General features: G+C 33.9%; 1 protein-coding gene across 3 annotated transcripts; it reads right to left on the bottom strand.

Moving 5' to 3' along the window:
- Nucleotides 1-1041: 1041 nt before the first annotated feature.
- On the bottom strand, nucleotides 1042-19426 carry LOC123527476 (leucine-rich repeat-containing protein 74A-like). 3 transcript variants are annotated; one of them, XM_045306954.2, is made up of 11 exons: nucleotides 19110-19426; nucleotides 8220-8703; nucleotides 7393-7577; nucleotides 6418-6525; nucleotides 5013-5156; nucleotides 4378-4545; nucleotides 4021-4215; nucleotides 3562-3657; nucleotides 2543-2800; nucleotides 2058-2137; nucleotides 1042-1703 (listed from the first exon to the last, which is right to left on the bottom strand). In XM_045306954.2, exons 2-11 carry the CDS (start codon nucleotides 8629-8631, stop codon nucleotides 1538-1540), a joined length of 1812 nt encoding a protein of 603 aa, XP_045162889.1. In that variant the 5' UTR covers nucleotides 8632-8703; nucleotides 19110-19426; the 3' UTR covers nucleotides 1042-1537. The 3 variants fall into 3 exon arrangements, with proteins under 3 accessions (XP_045162889.1, XP_045162905.1, XP_045162898.1); XM_045306970.2 differs by lacking the exon at nucleotides 19110-19426 and adding an exon at nucleotides 17003-17135; XM_045306963.2 differs by lacking the exon at nucleotides 19110-19426 and adding an exon at nucleotides 9903-10169.
- Between the last annotated feature and the right edge of the window lie 1013 nt (nucleotides 19427-20439).

Here is a 20439-nt window from a genome sequence, read left to right as displayed (position 1 = left end):
TAAATAGAAAATACAAAGTCATCTTACAAAAAAAAATACGACGCTTACGATTATTTTTTCGAGTCAATTTTCAAGCAAATTTTAAGTTATGATCGCTAGGAATTCATTTGAAATTTAGAAGATTTCAAACGTTTCCATAATCGTTATGGAATCTATTATTCATGCCATTCATGTTGTCGGTTGAACATAGCCCCTGTAAACTGGATTTATGTCCTTGTTTACATACAATTATTAAATAAACTGACCTCTCTTAATCCAAAGTACACTGACATTTGACAGCTTTATTATAAACTATATTATGATGCTGGACACGATTGATTTTGCTATTGCGACTAGTGCAGATCAAGATCAGCCTGCTGGTCATGGCACGCACTGTTCGCCATTCAGTCAGTATCGTTTCGTATGCACCCCTTTTAACAGTTAATGGTACTGTCCAAACTGAAAGCTGGACAAGTTCATTACAGAAATTTAGCGGGTTAAGGATTAAAAATGTGCATTTACTGGGCACGCTTCCAGATTTTAAAATTTCCAGTTGTTATCATATGCATGTCTAGTCTTCAAACATGATGAAAACAATAATCATTATTGATGTAAAATTGAGGTCTCTTCATCATAGTCATCAAAAGAGCTGCATCATGAGAAAACCCACATAGCGCATTTGCGACCAGCATGGATCTAGACAAGCCTGCGCATCCGTGCAGTCTGGTCAGGATCCATCCTGTTCGCTAGCGGTTTATCTCATTGCAATCGACTTTAAAAGGGAACATCATGGATTCTGACCAGACTGCGCAGGCTGGTCTGGATCCATGCTGGTCGCAAATGCACTGTTGGTTTTTTATGGTGCAGCTCAAATTTTAATTTTCAGCTTTACGTTCAAAATATTTCCCTGGTCGATTCAAATATATTATCACAAGAGCGGCGTTTATTTACTGTTAGTATAAAAAGGTCATTGGAATAAATTGCAAGATGTCTCATTACATAACATTTAATAAAGTACCTGTTGGACGTATTTTTGACCTTCATAAAAAATATAAAGAAGAATATTTTTACGAAATATTTATTTCCTGTTCTGATACAAAAATATGGTTGAAAGCACTCTCTTTGTAAATGACACGATTCCAAACGGAAATATTTAAAGATGAATTTCTCGACACATATCGTTCTGCTTCCGAAAAAAAAGCTGCTGAATGCCTCAGTTTTAAAGTACAACATTCTATTTATTCCGTATGAAACTTAATAAATTGAAATGATGCGCAATGATGGAATGGAAGATATCATAAATTGTCGTTAACATGGAGGTTACGCTGACTGCGGAGACAATATCGGACTCATAAGACAGTATATTGCTATGCTGAGTTCATTTCCATCATTTATAGCTAAATGACCCCTCGATTCAAAGCATTTGATGTTCTGGGGGACCATATTCCATGCAGAACAACCAAATGATCCGTCACACGACACTATATACCGACCATTCTCTGACATCCCTCATAATTCTGTAATAAGGTTGAGGCTCATGTTTCATCAACAATATGTACTAAGTGACCACGTGGTTTTTCACGAACTTTGGTGGAATCATTTTATTGTTTGTTCTTGATCCCCTACGTTCTGACTTGTCAGACCGGTCAGTATTGGCTGGAGATTCTACCCTACTGTTTCCGCTACTGCGATCACCTTCGTCCTCATTTATATCGAATAAAGTTCTGAAAAAAAAACAGTAATATTCGGTGAGTAAATGACACAGCTGTTTTCGAGTATAATTAGTGCAATTATGATAATATCTTTGTAAAATATTGAACTGAAGAATGATCAATAACTGATTCAGGTCTTATTTTCATAACATTTTAGATAGCCATCTGTAATAAGTGCTGATCCGTATCGATTATAAAAGTATGAGAACCATAGACGCCAAGTTTCAAAAATAGTTTCAATAAATACACAAAGATAAACGAACGTTTTTATTCATTTGACAAAAGCATTATAATGCAGATATTTTAATTAGATTTAGATAATTGTAATCAAACATTAAAATCCCTGCATTTTGCTAGAAAACATACCTGCATTGGACTCTTCCATCAAGTGAAAGGCGAAGAGCAATAATATTTATTTGTTCGGAGGACAAGTCAATCTTTGTGTTCTGCAATTACAAAAAGAAATTAAAGATCAATATTGAAAGACTTGAAAACCATAATTATAAAAAGATTTGATGTGTGTGGTTGTGTGGGTAAGTGAGTGGGTGTGAGTGTGCGGAAGGGTTCTTTAGCAGACTACCCTGTCAAACCGCATATTCAATAAAACTAGAAACTGCATATAAAAGATTCCAAGACGGAATAAAGAAGTTCATTTCCATCACAATTATTTTTTTTGTGGCGAGATGAATTCCAGTCATTTGAGTTTTTTCAGTAACTTCCGAATTTTCATAGACTTCATAGCTCTTGCCAGCCTGCAGCAATGCTTTTTCAGCTTCAGTAAATTGAGAGTCAAGCACCTGATTCATTTAACTAGGGTCGTCTATAAACAACTGGTTACAGTATTCGTTTACCTTTATTATGGTTTTGAACTCCTTTATGTCTAAAGAATACTCCTCGTCCAAGTATGGAACCAGCAGTTCGCCAAGGTCTACATCGGCTCGCTCCGCGTTATTCTTGAACGTTCCAATCGGATCTACCCGGAAAGCTGTAAGACGCGCACTATTTGTACGTGCAAATTCCGGAATGACTCCTTCATTGATAATTTTCATGCCCCGTTCATCTTGTAGTCGACATTGTAACTTTGCAAAGTTCATTTTCACCATAATATTCTGCAATCAAATAGACAGAGTTCAGCTGCAAAAGATCTATACTAAATAGTTATCTGAAGACCAAACAGCATCCCACATAGAATAAGATGCAAGGCCCGTCCGGCTATGCGGTAGATAAACTATGCACAAGAGCAAATATAAATCAAGGGGTAATAAGCCCTTTGTGTATGAAGATATTCCTCTTCCACGTCTGACTCATGCGGGGAAGTTGTCAGTTACTTCTCGAGAATATTTAGCACCGGTAACAAACCCGGTCGGATTAGATTAACTGAACACAGTAACGTGGCCTAATCAGTGTTGAAAATATGGCGTTAGACAAATCTCACAGAGACCTGCAGACCTTGGCACACAAGTGGAGTTATAAATTATCATCGGTTACTTTTACATACGCTGAACAAAATTTCTAACCAAAAGGTTTCTAGAAGACAAAGATCTAGGTTTTTTTACATCGTATAATGACTATAACATCTGCATGATACGTGACATCATCAGAATTAGACTTTAGTACAGAGCTACCCACAAAACAGAAAACTCCACAAAATGTTTATGGCATTCGTATACAGCATACGGCTCTATCCCAGCTAAATGAATGAAAATAGTCAACGGAAGGTTTTTAATTCAGCGTACAAAACATAACGTTCGGGTTCAGCTCACGAAGCGCTCGATGTAAACATACTATGTCTGCACAAGAGAGATTATCAAAGTTATTGTTATGTTTCGTGTGTTTTTTTTTTTTTTTAATAGATAAATTATAAACTTACGCTGAAATCAAGAAGTTTCAATTCACTTGAATCGTTCATGTCAACTGCTTCCAAAATTTCCATTGCACCTTCAGAATCAAAAGGGTTGGAGCCGCACTAGAACAATATAAATAGATGAATGACAAAATACATGTAGTAAATCTAATGTAAATCTATATTCAGAAAAGAAAACAGCACGTTAATCAATTGATTATAATTCCCGTGATAGCCAGTCGGGGTTTTGATCCCTGTCTATGGAATGCGAACTGGTATCATCGTAAACAGGGCATTTGTTTGGACGTGTCTACCTGTAATAAAAGATCCTTGTCCGTTTGCAGTTGAGTTTTATATTGTACAAAAAACCCCTCTTTCCTTGATGTTTTTCAGTGACACGTTATTTTCAATACAGAGCAAAGAAGTCATACTAAATGCTATTATATGCCTTCCAGAAGTTTTAGAAGTTTTTAAGTATAAACGTACCTTCAGCACCGTTAGTGTGTCATTTTCCTTCACCCCTCTAGCTAGGGCAATTGCTCCCTCCATGTTAATCCTGTTAAGACTGATATCTAGTTCCAGAAGGGTTCTATTTTCTCGCAGTGCCCTAGCTATCGCCTCGGCCCCATCTCTCCCTAGTCCATCCATGGCCATATTGAAACTTTTTAAACCAATATTTTCCTACAAATGGACACTTAAAAACTTTACAATGTGAATGGCTGGAAATCTAGAACTCGTTTTTTAAAATATGTAGACCAAATTAATCAGTACATCTGAATTAAGATTTAAATGGAAAAACGTAAGACATCTTAAAATTAGTCTGTGATGTATGTAAGCATATACCTGTAGGGCTTCAGCGAGCAAAATGGCACCTCTATTCTTGAAATTGTTCCAACTTAAATCGAGCACTTCAAGCGTTGTATTGTCTGATATTGCAGATTTAAACAATCGAGCACCCTCGTCCTCAAAACTGTTGTTGCCAAGCAACATTATCTTTAACAGTTTGTTATTCTGGAAAAAAAGGAAAACTTGTTTTAAAATAACTGTATAACAGAAAACATATAGAACAAACCATTAATTCTGTATTAGTACATTCAAAATATTTTGGTAAATACTTTAGTTTTTGTTGTCAATGTTAGCTCAGCGTCTTACAATTTTACCTGCTTCTATTGCTTGTTATTTCTATGTCTTGTAAATTATTTTGTTGGGGTTTTAGTAACACCGACAGAATTTACATCCTCTAACACCTTTTCAGCTTTAAATGGTGGATGAAGAACACAGTGCCCCTCCTCACATTATTGATACATTACTGTAGTTGCGGGCGGACACCAGGACAGAACCGCCGACCCTGCCTTATGCCAGCACTTTCTAAAAATATGAAATCTAGAGACACTGCATGGCTAGGTTAACTGACCGCTGTGTATAACTGAAAAACTGTTGAAAAAGAACATTAAAATAATTTTGAAAGTTCCACTCACGTTTAAGACTTCACAGAATGTGGCTGATGCGCCATCTCCAATGTCGTTATTTGTCAGATCAACTTTATACAGATTTCTGTTGTTGATCAACATTTCACCAATGGCTTTGCCTCCCTCAGTTCTCAAATTGTTTTCTGCAAGCACCTACATTAAAACACAGCAGTAGACATAAATTGAAATTATCTATGATCAAAGGCCACTAGGTTGAATAATAATTTGTGCTGATCAAACTGCAGTTACTTTCTTCAGTAAAGTGAAATCTTGGTTACAGTCTACCTATATGAGTAGAGACTACAGACCAGATCAATTTGAAGTGTGTATATACACCTGCAAATAAACCTTTATAACAATTATACAAAATCAGCTGTAATTGTTTCAAGTGCCAGTTATTTATTGCATGTACACATTGAAGTTTTGATCACAACAGTAACATATTCGATTTGACTTTCGCTTCTTTATTGACAGATTTATTTGTGAAAAATGAAGTATAAAGAATAAAGTAAAACGTGAGGACTTTTAAATCGATACACGGTTTGAATAAGAGTAAAATTAAATCAATTTATAGGTCTAGAGATATCTAATCACTGCAAAATTAAATCGTTCTTTTTATATTGAAAAATACTTCTATTGAACTTTTTATCACCATGTTCTTTATTAGAGTACAATGTGTGTGTCTTTATTTATTCAGACAACCCGAAAAAAAAAGGTATTTTAAATGTTGAATTTAAAAAGCAATTTACAACTGGTCCACTCAGAGATACAAACAAGTCTAAAATATAGATATACACTTATCTGGGAGATAAAATTCTTAATCACTCTGTTTGCCAAACAAACGCGAAGTCTCACATTATGTATTCGAAATAAATTTCTTATCATTAAATCTTGTGTCATGTAAGTCAAGGCAATTCTTTTCTATACTCTACTGAACGTTTCGATCTGTGTGGAAATCATTTGGCAAACCGGAGAGTTTTAATTTACAACTTCTTTGTCGATGAAGTAATAACCAAGGTGTAAAACGCTATTAAGATCCTATATCAAAGAAGGTATATAATAATGCTTTTTAATAATATTGCTTTGTAATGCTAAATGTTTTTAAGTAAATGCCATTTTTGGTAAATTTAGACTTGCAAATATCGGCCAGAAGAAATTGTTCATTAGGTTGAAGCAAATATTGCCTAACAAAGGGTCGCATGCTCGGTTCCCGGACAAGGCAGTTTTCCATGACGTTTTTGATAGAAGACAATATATCAGAAACCGTTCTTCACCCACCTCCGTTTCACTGGGAAGAAATTGTCTGATTTTTTGGGGGAAAAGCGTGCACTGCTACCAAATCCAAGGATACTAGGCAGCACTGATACGGACTACAGTCTAACGGGCATATTACTATAAAATGATCTTTTCATACCAGTTCAGTTATGAAGAAGTTTTCTCGAAGTACTTTAGTTAAACATATTGCACCATCCTCGTCTATTGCATTGCCTTCTAGATTAAGTATCTCAATATTTGTGTTCATCTGCAACATAACATAGAGATAGAATTAAGGTCGCAAAGTGCAAATTGAAACTGGTAATGAAATACGTCTTTTTGTGAAGGTTAAGTTACAACTTACAATGACATATATTTGTTAAGTGTGAAACTTTCTGTGGGACCTCCATAGTCCCTGACTTAGAACCACTTGCCCCTCACCGATGTGGGTTCGAGCCTCACTCGGGACGTTGAATTCTTAATGTGAGGAAGCCATCCAACTGGCTACTGAAGGTCAGTGGATCTACCCAGGTGCCCGCCCATGATGAAATAATACACGGAGGAGCACCTGGGGGTCCTCCTCCACCACGAAAGCTGACCTATATTTGTGTCGGTGCGATGTTAAACCCAACAAAAACAAAAAAATAAATAAAACTTTCTGCCTGGAAACCGGAAGTCGTGAACGTTACAGGGAGAACCCGTCATATGTAACGTCAAAGGAAGCCGTCAAGCAGGCTGCAGCTGATTAAAACCATCTTGTTTAAACAGAAAACTGTTCGTTATGTAGAGCCAATAACTTGTGACAAACAAAACGAGTCATTTAGCATATTATCACACAGAATTTTTAAGTTATCGCAACAACTAGACTAGTCGGTATTTTCCAACTTTGACTTTCTCAGAATTATAAGATAGGTTCTTAGTGTTTTACCACCTTTGACTTTCACTGAATTATAAGATTATTACTGCCAGTTTCACGTTTTTATACTCACCCTTTTTCTATGATAACCCAAATGACATGTGTCTAGAGACATGCATTCTATAATATAATTTATAGTATATGTACTACTTTTGACAGTCACCTTAGGCATGTGGTGTTTGCTACTTATTCACAAAGAAGGTAAGGGTGTTAACTTACCTGTAACGGAACTGCTAAGGCCTTCATTCTTTGTGGACCAAGGCCGTGAAATTTCATTTTGAGTTCCCTGTCTTGAATGTGTTTAATGAAGTATGTTGTCGGACTGATACCCATGTCTTCACAAGTTTTGACATATTTTGCCTTACCCGTCAAGTCAATGTCGAACCGTTCTGGGTAAAGCCATTCTGAAACGGTAAAAAAAAACACTTGGAATTATTCATCGGGAGGGGAGCCAAAAGTGGCTCAAGCCGAACAATATGAAGTGCGCTGGCTGTAAAATACTCAAGTTAGTATAAATTAAAGAGCTAAATGATAAATATATATATTTGAACCACTTCGGAAATAGAGAGTTTATACTGAATTCTGCAGTTTACTAAATATTTACACAGTACGTTCTCTAAACCGTATTCAAATTTAAAATTAATCTTTAACTCCTTCACCTCACATTTCTCTGCATGGATAGCAACTTTTTATATTCTAATACCACTGCTATTTTGTCATAACATATTCAAGTTAGGAGTTTTGTTTTGTTTTCTCTCAGGTACACTAGAGATATGAACAATTACTACATATAGTTCATGTAAACATAATATTAGGCCCGTAAAGTAAGTTTATTTGTATTAATAGTACTATGCATTAGTTTGAAACACTTAATGGTTCGTTTAATTATGAATGTTTCTCTACATACACAATTAATTTGTATGTTGAGTAAAGATACATTTGTTGAGGATGTAAACATCTATTTTAGTGAAAAATAGGCAGCGGATATCTTTAACACAGTGAAGAACCCTGTTTTACCTATGGATGTCAAACGCGTAACTACTTACTTTCTTCGTCAAATTCTAAATCCGTTTCATAATCTCCATCTTTAGATTGTGTGTCCGAATCTTCACTACTACTGTCAGAGTACATTTCATCAAAATATTCACCATCACTATTGAATTTTTCACTTACGACAGGTCCATCGACGACGTCTTCCGGTGCATCACCGGAAATAGACATGCCGCCATTTTTACTTGCAACATATTCCGACTGTTGGCTTTCCGTCAAAAATATTTGTTTTTCCTCCGAACTTATGTCAAATTCAGGATGCGATATTTCCGCTTTATCAGCAGGGTTTCTGTCTGTTACGGCCTCGTCATCTGCTTCAATCACTGGTGTGAGCATACTATGTCTTTTGCCGCTTGGTTCCGGTGCTTGTGCACTCACGGCCAGAAAAACGTCACTCGTAGATGACATGATGTTTTAGCTAACTTCTATCAACAATGGAATAGAATTATTGTCTAAGCTACATTTTCGTTTTCCTCAGCTCTGAAATAGATTAAATATCATCATTAACCGGCCGCATTGTATTAAATATACAACAACTTAATCATAATACATATACCAAAATACAATTAAAACATTTATTTGTAGAACTTCTGAAGAACAATACATGTACTAGACCTAGAAAGTGTGCATTGTGAAATAAACCTGTAGCTTTATTTACTCTGGTAAGTGGATAATGTCCAAGGGTTAATCACAAAACCAACAAAAGCGGTCGCCATTGCGTCATTGGTCTGACCAGTCTATCAATGTTATGGGGCTTTTTCATAATATGTAGAAAGAGATTCCATATATATTTTTGAATACATAACTGTATTGTCTATTCAAAAGTTGATTCGTATTTATTTCAATTTCTGTAATTTATTTTCGAGTCTCGTTGTGTGATTCTGGCAATGGCGACAAAATAAAAAGACATTTCGTGAGGTGCGGTACAAAGAAAAATGAAAAGTCGACTTTTCTTGTACTTTTGTGGTCATAGAAAATCAGGGCAAACTGACAAAAAGACGTATTCTTTTTCAAACTTATTACATTATTCCTCGATCATTCTATATTTGACGATGTGGTTCCTGTCTGAGCTATCAGTGAGGCCTACACCCACAAAATCACTGCTATGGTAAACAGTTTCGCTGTCGGATTCAGTTACACATTTTCATGAAATTAAATATTTCCACATTTAAAATCTAGTGTATTTTATCATGTTAAAGATTAAAAGATCAAAGGATAATCCGTGTCACTGGGTTAAATATAATATCTGTTTGAAATCCGCCCTACATTTTGATCATTTAAATCCCTCATTCACCTTACAAAAGCCGATTATGAAAATTGTATGCATAAACTATATTTACATAGAAGTATATGAAATAAATTTCAAAGTTCTAAATTGATTTGGTTTTTTCATTTCAACATGTTAAAAAGCGGTTAATATCAATGTAGAAAATAATTCAAATCTTCAATTGGACATAAATGTTTAATGACAATTACATTTTTAAAAATTGTTTTACATCTACAAGTATGTAAAATTAAATAGAACTGATCACGCAGTCCTCTGTTGTTAAAGAAGAACAGTGTTCTGAAATTTCTATGAATAAAATGATAGACAGTATTTCAATCGACAGTTTTTCAAAAATATATTTTCTTTTTTCTTGAAAAAAAAAGCTGTTTTCAGTTATAAAAAAAAATCTTACCTCAGTCAAAATCAAAACCTTTTCTGTTTTGAAAATAATTGCCGCGGTTTTTCTTCCTGTGGACTATGGATTTCCGTAATTGAATACAAAATTCCTATGATGCCTTAATATATGGCATCAAATGTCCACATGCATTAAGGTAGATTTAAAATAAACATTTTCCTATCACTAAATCACGTTAATAAACTCTGAAATTATCGATGATTGTCGTAAAACTGTCAAACATACAAAACTGTCATATTGTTCCGCGACTTAAACTTTCGCAGTGTAGCATAATCAATATAGTGTCAAATATTTCTGATATAGTTTACATAAAACTGAAAGATGTAATTAAAGACACTTTAAAACGAATAAAGCACGATAGTACAGTGTTTCAGTTTCAAATTCGGCCACATTAGTTCAGTAGATATATTCTTAAAGTATGAATAAATTTGTTCTTCGAAATGAATCTTAGTTTTAAAGCTCATTTCGGTTTAACTTAATCTTATAGCAAATGCATACGTACTTTAACAGTAACAAAACTGTTATTCATTTAAATCTGAAAATTCTCATGATCTTCAAAAATATTAGGATGTATTTATTTATGGGATGGAGTCCGGTTTTTTGTTGTTTTTTGTTGTTGTTTTTTTCTTCATTTTTCCCGCCCCCCCCCCCCCCCCCCCCACACACACACACACCCAACCTCTGCAAAATAATGTCATAATATATGTTTGAAAGAACACATTTGAAAAAGCATTTAGTAAGTTAGTTTACGGGTTTATGTTTTTCTGATAGTCACCACAATGCATATTATTTACTACATTAGCGTGAAATCTATTATCACGTGACTATCACGTAAATATATATATTCTATAAAAACTAATTATCTTTTTCCAAAATAGAATTAACGCATGAAGAATTATCTAAGATAACTTGGCTAATCAGAAATAACTGGACTGATGTAAGTGCATGTAATTTAATCAACTGTCTGATTGAAGACTTATCGGTGAACCAATTTACGTAAAGTCAAATAACAAATCCGATTCTTGTAGATATTGGAAATCTAAACTCGTCCAGCTTCGCATTGATGTTAGTCTGCAAGTGCGAAATTAGATCTTTAATGGTCGCAATACACGATCTAAGCAATTAATGGATTGATCAAAATGTTTTTTCAAAGAAGATTAATGATTTAAGCATAGTTGTCAACAACCTGAACGTGCTTACATTAATCTCAAAGGAAATGGTCTTCGAACATAATAATACGTTAGGTGATTTTCTGCCAATGTAAAAAAGGTATCGATCTAGTAATGGATATGAAATTAATTCTACAGATGCAGGATGACAACTTGACCAAAACAACAACGTCGATAAAATACCAGAAAGAAAGTGTCTTACTCTACAGCAGTATTCAGCTTTTGAAATTTCTTTCATTCAAAAGTAATGTTTTTTTTCACTGCCTTTCATTGTTTACATACAGACTGATTAAGTCTTTAATAGTGTGTAGTTATGGTCTTTATTTGGTTATTTGTGTCGAAAACTACGACAAAACTTACATCCATGTTTTTGTTGTTGTTGTTGTTGTTTGTTTGTTTTTTCAAAATCCACATTATGTTGTTTTTAGTCGCCGAATTTACAATAAAATATGGCATACTTAGTAGCACTGCATGTCTGCATGTTGTGAAAATATTATCATTAATATTATTGTTGTTGTTGGAAAGCCTGTTGTTGGAAACAATTTTAGGGTTACTGTTAGGATGGTCTTAAGAACCGGTACATACCCCAAGGCATATATTTTTGACACTGGTGTCAGCAGCCACCAATAAAACCGTATCCAAATCATCATAATCTTTATACACATTGACTTTGGTTAAATACATAAAATGAAGACAATTCCGCGACTTTTCTGGCATATCTGATATAACTGACTAGTTCTTGAGTCACCTCGACAAGAGAAAACTACTGCTGTTTAGTTATTACATTACATTCGTGCAGGCATACTTATCCAGCGTAGGTTTTAAATGTCACATCATCGCCTATATCTATACAAGATCATAAAGTCAATGATCAGAAATCAGATCAGGTTGACGACTTTGATATAACAACCAGATTACATGTCACAGAACTTATTTAAGAAATGATATATCGAAGAACCATTTTTGACATGCCGAAATAGTACGAAGAGGTGAAAATACTCCGCAAGCGTATAATCTCTATATACGGGTTTTTCCGGTATTTAAAATCATGGTTCTGCTATTTTATTTTCAATTAACACTGGCCACTACAGGGTTTTGGCCCGGTAAGTAAATGTAAGGGAAACCACTATTTGGGTTTGAGTCAAGAGCAGGTCACGACGTCACCTGTTCATATAAAAAGAAGATTCGAGAGAGAAATTATCCAAAAAAAAAAGTCCAAAAGTATTCATTCACAATGCAGTTTGAATCTTTGTCTATTACAGTAAAATTTGATTTTTCTCCTGTTATGCACATTTTTGACGCAGACAAACATACACATCACAAGGTGCATCAGTGGTTGAAAAGAAACAAATAATCAGATTTTTCTTTAAGACAAATAATTTGCAGACACAGTTTTAATTACTGATGTTACAGTAATTTGGAAAGTTTTGATGTTACAATAATTTGGAACGCTTAGATGTTACAGTAATTTGGAACGTTTTGATGTTACAATAATTTGGAACGTTTTGATGATACAGTAATTTGGAACGTTTTGAGGTTACAGTAATTTGGACCGTTTTGATGTTACAGTAAGTTGGAACGTTTTGATGTTACAATAATTTAACCATTTTGCTGACACAGTTTTATTTATTGATGTAACAGTAATTTGGAATGTTTTGACGTTACAGTAATTTGAAACGTTTTTGGTGTTACAATAATTGGAACGTTTTGATGTGACAGTAATTTGGAACGTTTTGATGTTACAGTAATTTGGAACGCTTAGATGTTTGGAACGTTTTGGCGTTACAGTAATTTGGAACGTTTTGATGTTACAGTAATTTGAACGTTTTGACGTTACAATAATTTGGAACGCTTAGATGTTACAGTAATTTGGAGCGTTTTGATGTTACAATAATTTGGAACGTTTTGATGTTACAGTAATTTGGAAAGTTTTGATGTTACAATAATTTGGAACGCTTAGATGTTACAGTAATTTGGAACGTTTTGATGTTACAATAATTTGGAACGCTTTGATGATACAGTAATTTGGAACGTTTTGAGGTTACAGTAATTTGGACCGTTTTGATGTTACAGTAAGTTGGAACGTTTTGATGTTACAATAATTTAACCATTTTGCTGACACAGTTTTATTTATTGATGTAACAGTAATTTGGAATGTTTTGACGTTACAGTAATTTGGAACGTTTTTGGTGTTACAATAATTGGAACGTTTTGATGTGACAGTAATTTGGAACGTTTTGATGTTACGTATTTGACGCTTAGATGTTTGAACGTTTTGCGTTACAGTAATTGGAACGTTTTGATGTTACAGTATTAATGTTGAACGTTTTTGACGTTACATAATTTGAACGTTTAGATGTTACAGTAATTTGGAGCGTTTTGATGTTACAATAATTTGGAACGTTTTGATTTACAGTAATTTGGAAACGTTTTGATGTTACAATAATTTGGAACGCTTAGATGTTACAGTAATTTGGAACGTTTTGATGTTACAATAATTTGGAACGCTTTGATGATACAGTATTTGGACGTTTATGAGGTTACAGTAATTTGGAACGTTTTGATGTTACAAGTATTGGAACGTTTTGATGTTACAATAATTTAAAACACATTTTGCTGACACAGTTTTATTTATTGATTACAGTAATTTGGAATGTTTTGATGTTACAGTAAGTTGGAACGTTTTTGGTGTTACAATAATTGGAACGTTTTGTTGTGATAGTAATTTGGAACGTTTTGATGTTACAATAATTTTGAACGTTTTGTTGTTACAGTAACTTGGAACGTTTTGATGTTACAATAATTTACACCGTTTTGTTGACACAGTTTTATTTACTGATGTTACAGTAATTTTGAATGTTTTGATGTTAAAGTAGTTTGGAACGTTTTGATGTTACAATAATTGGAACGTTTTGATAATACAGTAATTTAGAACGTTTTGATGTTACAATAATTTTGAACGTTTTGTTGTTACAGTAATTTGGAACGTATTGATGTTACAATAATTTGAACCGTTTTGTTGACACAGTTTTATTTACTAATGTTACAGTAATTTTGAATGTTTTGATGTTACAATAGTTTGGAACGTTTTGATGTTACAATAATTTGGAACGAACAGATGTTACAGTAATTTGGAACGTTTTGATTTTACAATAATTTGAACCGTTTAGATGCTACAGTAATTTGGAACGTTTTGATGTTACAATAATTGGACCGTTTAGATGTTACAGTAATTTGGAACGTTTTGATGTTAGAATTATTGGACTATTTTGATGTTACAGTAAGTTGGAACGTTTTGATGTTACAATAATTTGGAACGTTTAGATGTTACAGTAATTTGGAATGTTTTGATGTTACAATAATTTGGAACGTTTTAATGTTACAGTAATTTGGAGCGTTTTGATGTTACAATAATTTGGAACGCTTAGATGTTATAGTAATTTGGAGCGTTTTGATGTTACAATAATTTGGAACGACCTTTTGACGTTACAGTAATTTGGAACGTTTTGATGTTACAGTAATTTGGAACGTTTTGATGTTACAATAATTTGGAACGTTTAGATGTTACAGTTATTTAGAATGTTTTGATGCTACAGTAAATTGGAACGTTTTAATGTTACAATAATTTGACAGTTTTATTTATTGATGTTACAGTAACTTGGAACGTTTTTTGCCGTTGAAACAAGCTGGGACGTTTTGATGCTACAGTAATCTGGAACGTATTTTTGTTACAGTAAACTGGAACGTATTTATATTGTAAGTTTGGAAGGTCTTAATGAGTAAGGTATGTATCCGTTTATTACAATATCAGACATACAAGAAAATTGAAGTATGCAAATTCATTACTACAAACGATCTACAAGATACCACCATTTGGCAAATTTCAGTGATCGTGCTGGTAGGTTGTACAATAAGATGTTTGGCAACCTGTTGATGTTAAACATGCAAAAACTTAAGCCTGCAATTCGATAAATTTACCAAGTCATCTTGGCACAATGCAGGGTTAAATAATTAGGATCTGAGAATAATTTTTAATATCTTGGACTTTGAACACTGGATAACTATCAAACCTATGAAATTTGCTGAATTCAGCCATATATATAAAATGTCCTAAATTATACCAAAGCGGTATTAATTATAATCTTATAATAATTTATTATTTCTCTGATCAAACCGTACATAAGATTTACTTGAAAGGGACTAGATAAAAAGATAATGTAACAGAGTTCTTTGTATTCTAATCTAGCAGTCGTGTGTGGTCACACATTCTGTAGTGCAGCGGCGATCGCAAGAAGTTATGAAGGAAGTTTTAGAATGCGCGTATATTTCAGTTTTAGAAACCTGATATGGATTCCAGTTGAAGATATTCATAATATCAGTCAACGATACAGAGGAAGATACATAGAGTAGTTCTTTGTTCTTAGTCAAACAGACTAAGTTATGTTGTTACATCTAAACTAATGATATCAACGGTTTCACATGCAAATTTTTATTTTTTTTATAAAGAACAAAAGTACCGCATGTTTACCTTCTTTAAGTAATTAATCATACACGAAATTCTGTCCATCTCGAGCAACCACCGATGAAACTTAAATGAGCCGCGCCATGAGAAAGCCAACATCCTAACGTTTGCGACCAGCATGGATCCAGACCAGCCTGCGCATCCGCGCAGTCTGGTCAGGATCCATGCTGTTCGCTTTCAAAGCCTAATGCAGTTAGAGAAACCATTAGCGGACAGCATGGATCCTGGATCCATGCTGGTCGCAAAACACACTATGTTGATTTTCTCATGATATGCGGCTCAAATATTATACATGCGTTTCATCAGGTATCAAGTATCAAATAAAGTGTATCATATGTAGCCTTGTATCGCGCCTGGGTCGAAACGAAAGATATGTTATAGCCCGGCTCCCAGAATCACTACTTTTGGACAGTATTAGTGTATATGGCTACCTATCTGACATAAGTGACATGAAATTAGTAAACGAATAATTAATGAGTTAAAGAGGTGATGCATAAGACGCCTCCTTTAACCATTTCTCACATTAGCATCGATTACTTTCGAAGAAAATTGATGCCATTCCAGATACCATTGAACATTTAAATGAGTTGTTATGTACGGCTGTCTTTAAAATTGATAACACCATTACAGGCAGCCATACATCTTTTCCAACTTCAAACAATTGCTTCAATTAATTGACACTTTTTGTAAATGCAATTTATAGAAACTTGAAAAACGGCAATTTTCCGGTAGTTTTTACCAACGCAATCAATGTATTGGTCTCATTCATCTCCGCAGACTTTTGTAACTGAATTCAAGTGTATGAGCGTTGAGATGTCCGTCGGACAAACCCGGAAAGCGCATAGCCATAGCCTATCGCTGAATGGCTTCACCAACCCAAAAGCTGTTGTTTTTTTCTATTACTAAAAGAACAAATCTGCCGGACTAAACAGTATCCATGCCTATGAAACGATATGAATATCAAAGAACTGGAGTAAAAGGCTCGTTTTATCGCGTTACAACGTTACAGTGGGTGCAGCGGTCCAACTGAAACACTGGACTACAAAACCAGAGGTTGTGAGTTCAACCACCCGCTCTTCCAATCAAAATAAGTAATATTTGGACTAGAGTTCCGTGTATGTGCACTTTACACCTGACATGCTAAAGAACCAGAGAAGCTTCTGAAATTGGAGCGCCTGTATCTTGCACAATCTTTCTACTAAAAGTTTGAGATGTCGTCCATATGGCTTATCGGTGATTACTGTAAATAAGCGCGCACACATAAAGGTATACACAACGTGTTCAAAACAGGGTCTCGTGTTATTTCTGACGAAGACATACAATAAGAAATAATTTTAAAACAAAAAATAATTAAAATAAAATAGAAAATAAAATAATAAAGAAAAATAACAGGTTATTTTGTTTACCTTTTTTTCTTAAATCAACAAATTCACATGTCCGGAAATACGGTAAATTGTTGTAGCCGTTGTCATGTGACATGAAATTACCTCAACAACGTTAATTACTAAGACAATTTTAACGGTCTTTGTTGTAATATTCTAATATTGTTAACATAAGTCAGTCTGGTTTAAACAAATATTGAAGTTTTACATAAAGAAACCGTTTACTTTCTCTTCTATACAATGTCACTTTAGTCATTTTAGTGTCATTCCTTTGTGGTACAGAATTATTGACAAAATAATTATTCAAAAACGTTAATGGTATATAAACAACTTAGTGTAAAAATGGTAAAAAAGGGAAAAAGAAATAGTGGCAAATGATAAAACAAAAAACAGAAACATTTTTGTGAGTTGTCACGTCAAAAGGGATAATCTTGCAGAACGTCAATCTTATAGGCAACATCTAAACTTAACCTACTCTTTTAAATGCATATTGCAAAAAAAAAAGTTTCTCTTAAAATATTACATACACAATCACGATGCTTTATTATACATAGAAAAATATATGAGCCGCGCCATGAGAAAACCAACATAGTGCCTTTGCGACCAGCATGGATCCCGACCAGCCTGCGCATCCGCACAGTCTGGTCAGGATCCATGCTGTTCGCTTTCAAAGCCTATTGCAACAGTCTGGTCAGGATCCATGCTGGTCGCAAACGCACAATGTTGGTTTTCTCATTGCGCTGCTCATATCTGATTACGTTGCAACACCGTTCAAAATTTTTTTTAATGCAAAAGTTTCTTTTTAACACGTTTTTCGTTGACAGTGTCAGCGATATTTGCGAGCTATTACTTGAATCGCTATTTATCTTGATTTTCTAAACATTTCAAACCATAAAATCCTCTTATTCAATTTTATCAATCCTGACATTGTGTGAAGTTTACTGTCAAGTATGAAAGAACAATTTACTAACAAAAGACGCATGTTCAAATCAAGAAGAGAGTAGATTGATAAACTTTGGTATTATTTGTTGAGCTCGATGCATCTCTACATTTTAAAACAGAACCTCTCTAAGGAAAAGAACTCACGTGACGAATCTAACAATTTAAGTTTAGTTTTGTATGAACATGTACTAACTTATTTAATATCACTTTCAAGTAAATCTAATGCCGAGTCTAATTCTCATGCTGGTCAGTCGGATTTTGGTCTGATAATTTACAGAATGCTTTTCATTTTTCATGCTCAGAACTTTAAAATTTGTTTTCCTGCTATGGTGAACAAATACAACTACACGGATTTTTGGAACATTTTTTTTATAAAGGGTGTAAACCATAAACTTTTCTCTAACAGAAATACACAACATTTTAATTTTAACTAGTTCCCTACGGCTGAATCTATGAATACTACATAACGTACAAAAATGATACTATAAAGCACAGTTAACCACCCTGGTTCCATGCTTGTATAATATTGGGCGGGTGAAAGGATCGCTGAACAGTAAGTACATCAAGTAAGCAAACTCCTACCCTTAGCTTGGTTATGAATATATGATAACCCAAGAAATCTTTCCAAATATTATAACATTATTAATACTTTATGATGATTTTACTTAGCATTTCAGCGGTTAACCAAGGCTTGCGCTGCCGTAAATGTCCAACCATAACAGGCATGCCCGTATCGGAGAGATATCGACAAGATTCAGGGTATGATAAGGGTACGATGTCTTCTCGATATAAAATTATGTGTAAATTTACCTTTTGTGGTTATTATTTTTACGTGTTTAAATATCGAATGCCTTTTGTGTGTGTGTTGTTTTTTTTTTACAGTAATTTGTCCAATATCTGCAGGATGCCGTCGACATATGTCGATAAAAGAATTATAATCGCGCTTAATTACAATTTGAAAAGTTAAAAAAGATACAACATTTTTATCCGCATCAAATTAGGCAACTTAAATAACGAACAAATTGTCTTCCGACAACAATAGAGAACTGATGACACTAGTATTTGTTTTGTTTTTTAAATATTTCATTCCGTCTTTATTATAAAATGTCTAGCCAAACTTCCAACCCTTCTGGCACTTTGATTACTTGATATATAAACACCATGACTAAAGGAGAAAATATACACCTACCTCGTACAAACACTATCATCCAGTAAGAACCATCTAAGTTTCGACTGAATAATAAACAATAAAATCCTCTCCGTTGATAATATTCAATTTATGTCCTTAAAAAAAAATCAAAATTTACAACATGTAAAATAAAAAAAATAAAAACTTTAGCACTGATTGGAGGCAATATTTTTGTCAGTATTTCAACACTTTGTTAAACAGCTCATCAATAAGTTCTTATTTCCAACAGTCTATGCAACTTTAGCTCGTCGCTAATTCAGTTATTGTATTTGGCTTCAATGCCAGCTATAGAATCTGGGTACACTGTATGTTTAATGTATACAGTTTAGACTTTATCCAATAGATTAAGTATAGTATTTCAGATTTTCCGATCAAAAAGTTTAAATCTGATCACTTTGATTGACATGTTTAATACTGTGTTTGTGATATTAATCCATCTACTTCAGTTTAAATGGTAATAATTATTAAACTTTACTTGATGTTTTTCCAATGTATTTTTAATTACGTCAATATTTCATCCAGCATAAAAAATGTATTAGGGTTCAAAAAGGAAAGCCTGGCCATGAAGAAAGCTTAAAAGGTTTAAAAAGTGAATGAAAATGTCACAAATAAAGATAGAAAATTTCATTTATATTAAAACAGGTTGGATAAAGACTTTATGAAACCCGTGATTTAGTAGTATGTTTTATGTTATTCAACATCTACATTTTTTAACTTGTTTTCCGACTTCTAGACATTTGTCTCTCGGTGCTGTGGCTTGCTCGTGGTCGATATTGTTTCGGATGAGGAAACTATCTAGTTGGTCTGGAGAAGGAATGAGTTTTATCCAGTTGCACTTCTAATCCTGATGGTGTAATGACCGGTGTAGAAACTCGCCATACACTGTTAACCGGAAATTTAACCGTGAAACCCATGAGAAGAATACAACAAAATCAAAGTTAATAAATAGCTACTTACCAACCACTAGCTGCTACTGTTTTGATTCTATACCCTTGCCGTTCTGGGGACTAATATATGCAGGAAAATGTCATAAAATGTTGCTTAAATGTTATTGGCCTGTTATGACATTTTTCATTTTTCGTATATTCTGACAGACGGTTAAAATTACTTAAAGGAATAAAACTAATTACAAAGAGTTGGATCCCTATAAGAAAAGAATATTTTATAACGAAACACAGAACGGTTCCGTCATACGATAAAAACTCCTTCAAGAACTATTTTCCTGCATATTTCACGGTTAAATTTCCGGTCAGTATGTAAAAATGAAATGAGATGTGTTAGTGCATTTATGCTTATATTATACTGATGTCACCTTGTATTCATAGTAACC

This window comes from Mercenaria mercenaria, chromosome 1, assembly GCF_021730395.1.
Source record: "Mercenaria mercenaria strain notata chromosome 1, MADL_Memer_1, whole genome shotgun sequence".
In the NCBI taxonomy this organism is placed as follows: Eukaryota; Metazoa; Mollusca; class Bivalvia; order Venerida; family Veneridae; genus Mercenaria; species Mercenaria mercenaria.
The sequence above is the reverse complement of the archived record's forward strand: the minus strand, read 5'-3'. Positions and strand labels throughout refer to the sequence as shown.

Bases quoted from the DNA above. Each gene is read 5' to 3' on its own strand.
- LOC123527476 (XM_045306954.2), bottom strand. From the start codon at position 8,631: ATGTCATCTACGAGTGACGTTTTTCTGGCCGTGAGTGCACAAGCACCG. The intron at 4,216-4,377 runs GTATATGCTTAC...GTCCATTTGTAG, and splicing joins TGCTCGCTGAAGCCCTACAG to GAAAATATTGGTTTAAAAAG. The intron at 2,138-2,542 runs GTAAACGAATAC...TTGTAATTGCAG, and splicing joins AGTTCAAAACCATAATAAAG to AACACAAAGATTGACTTGTC.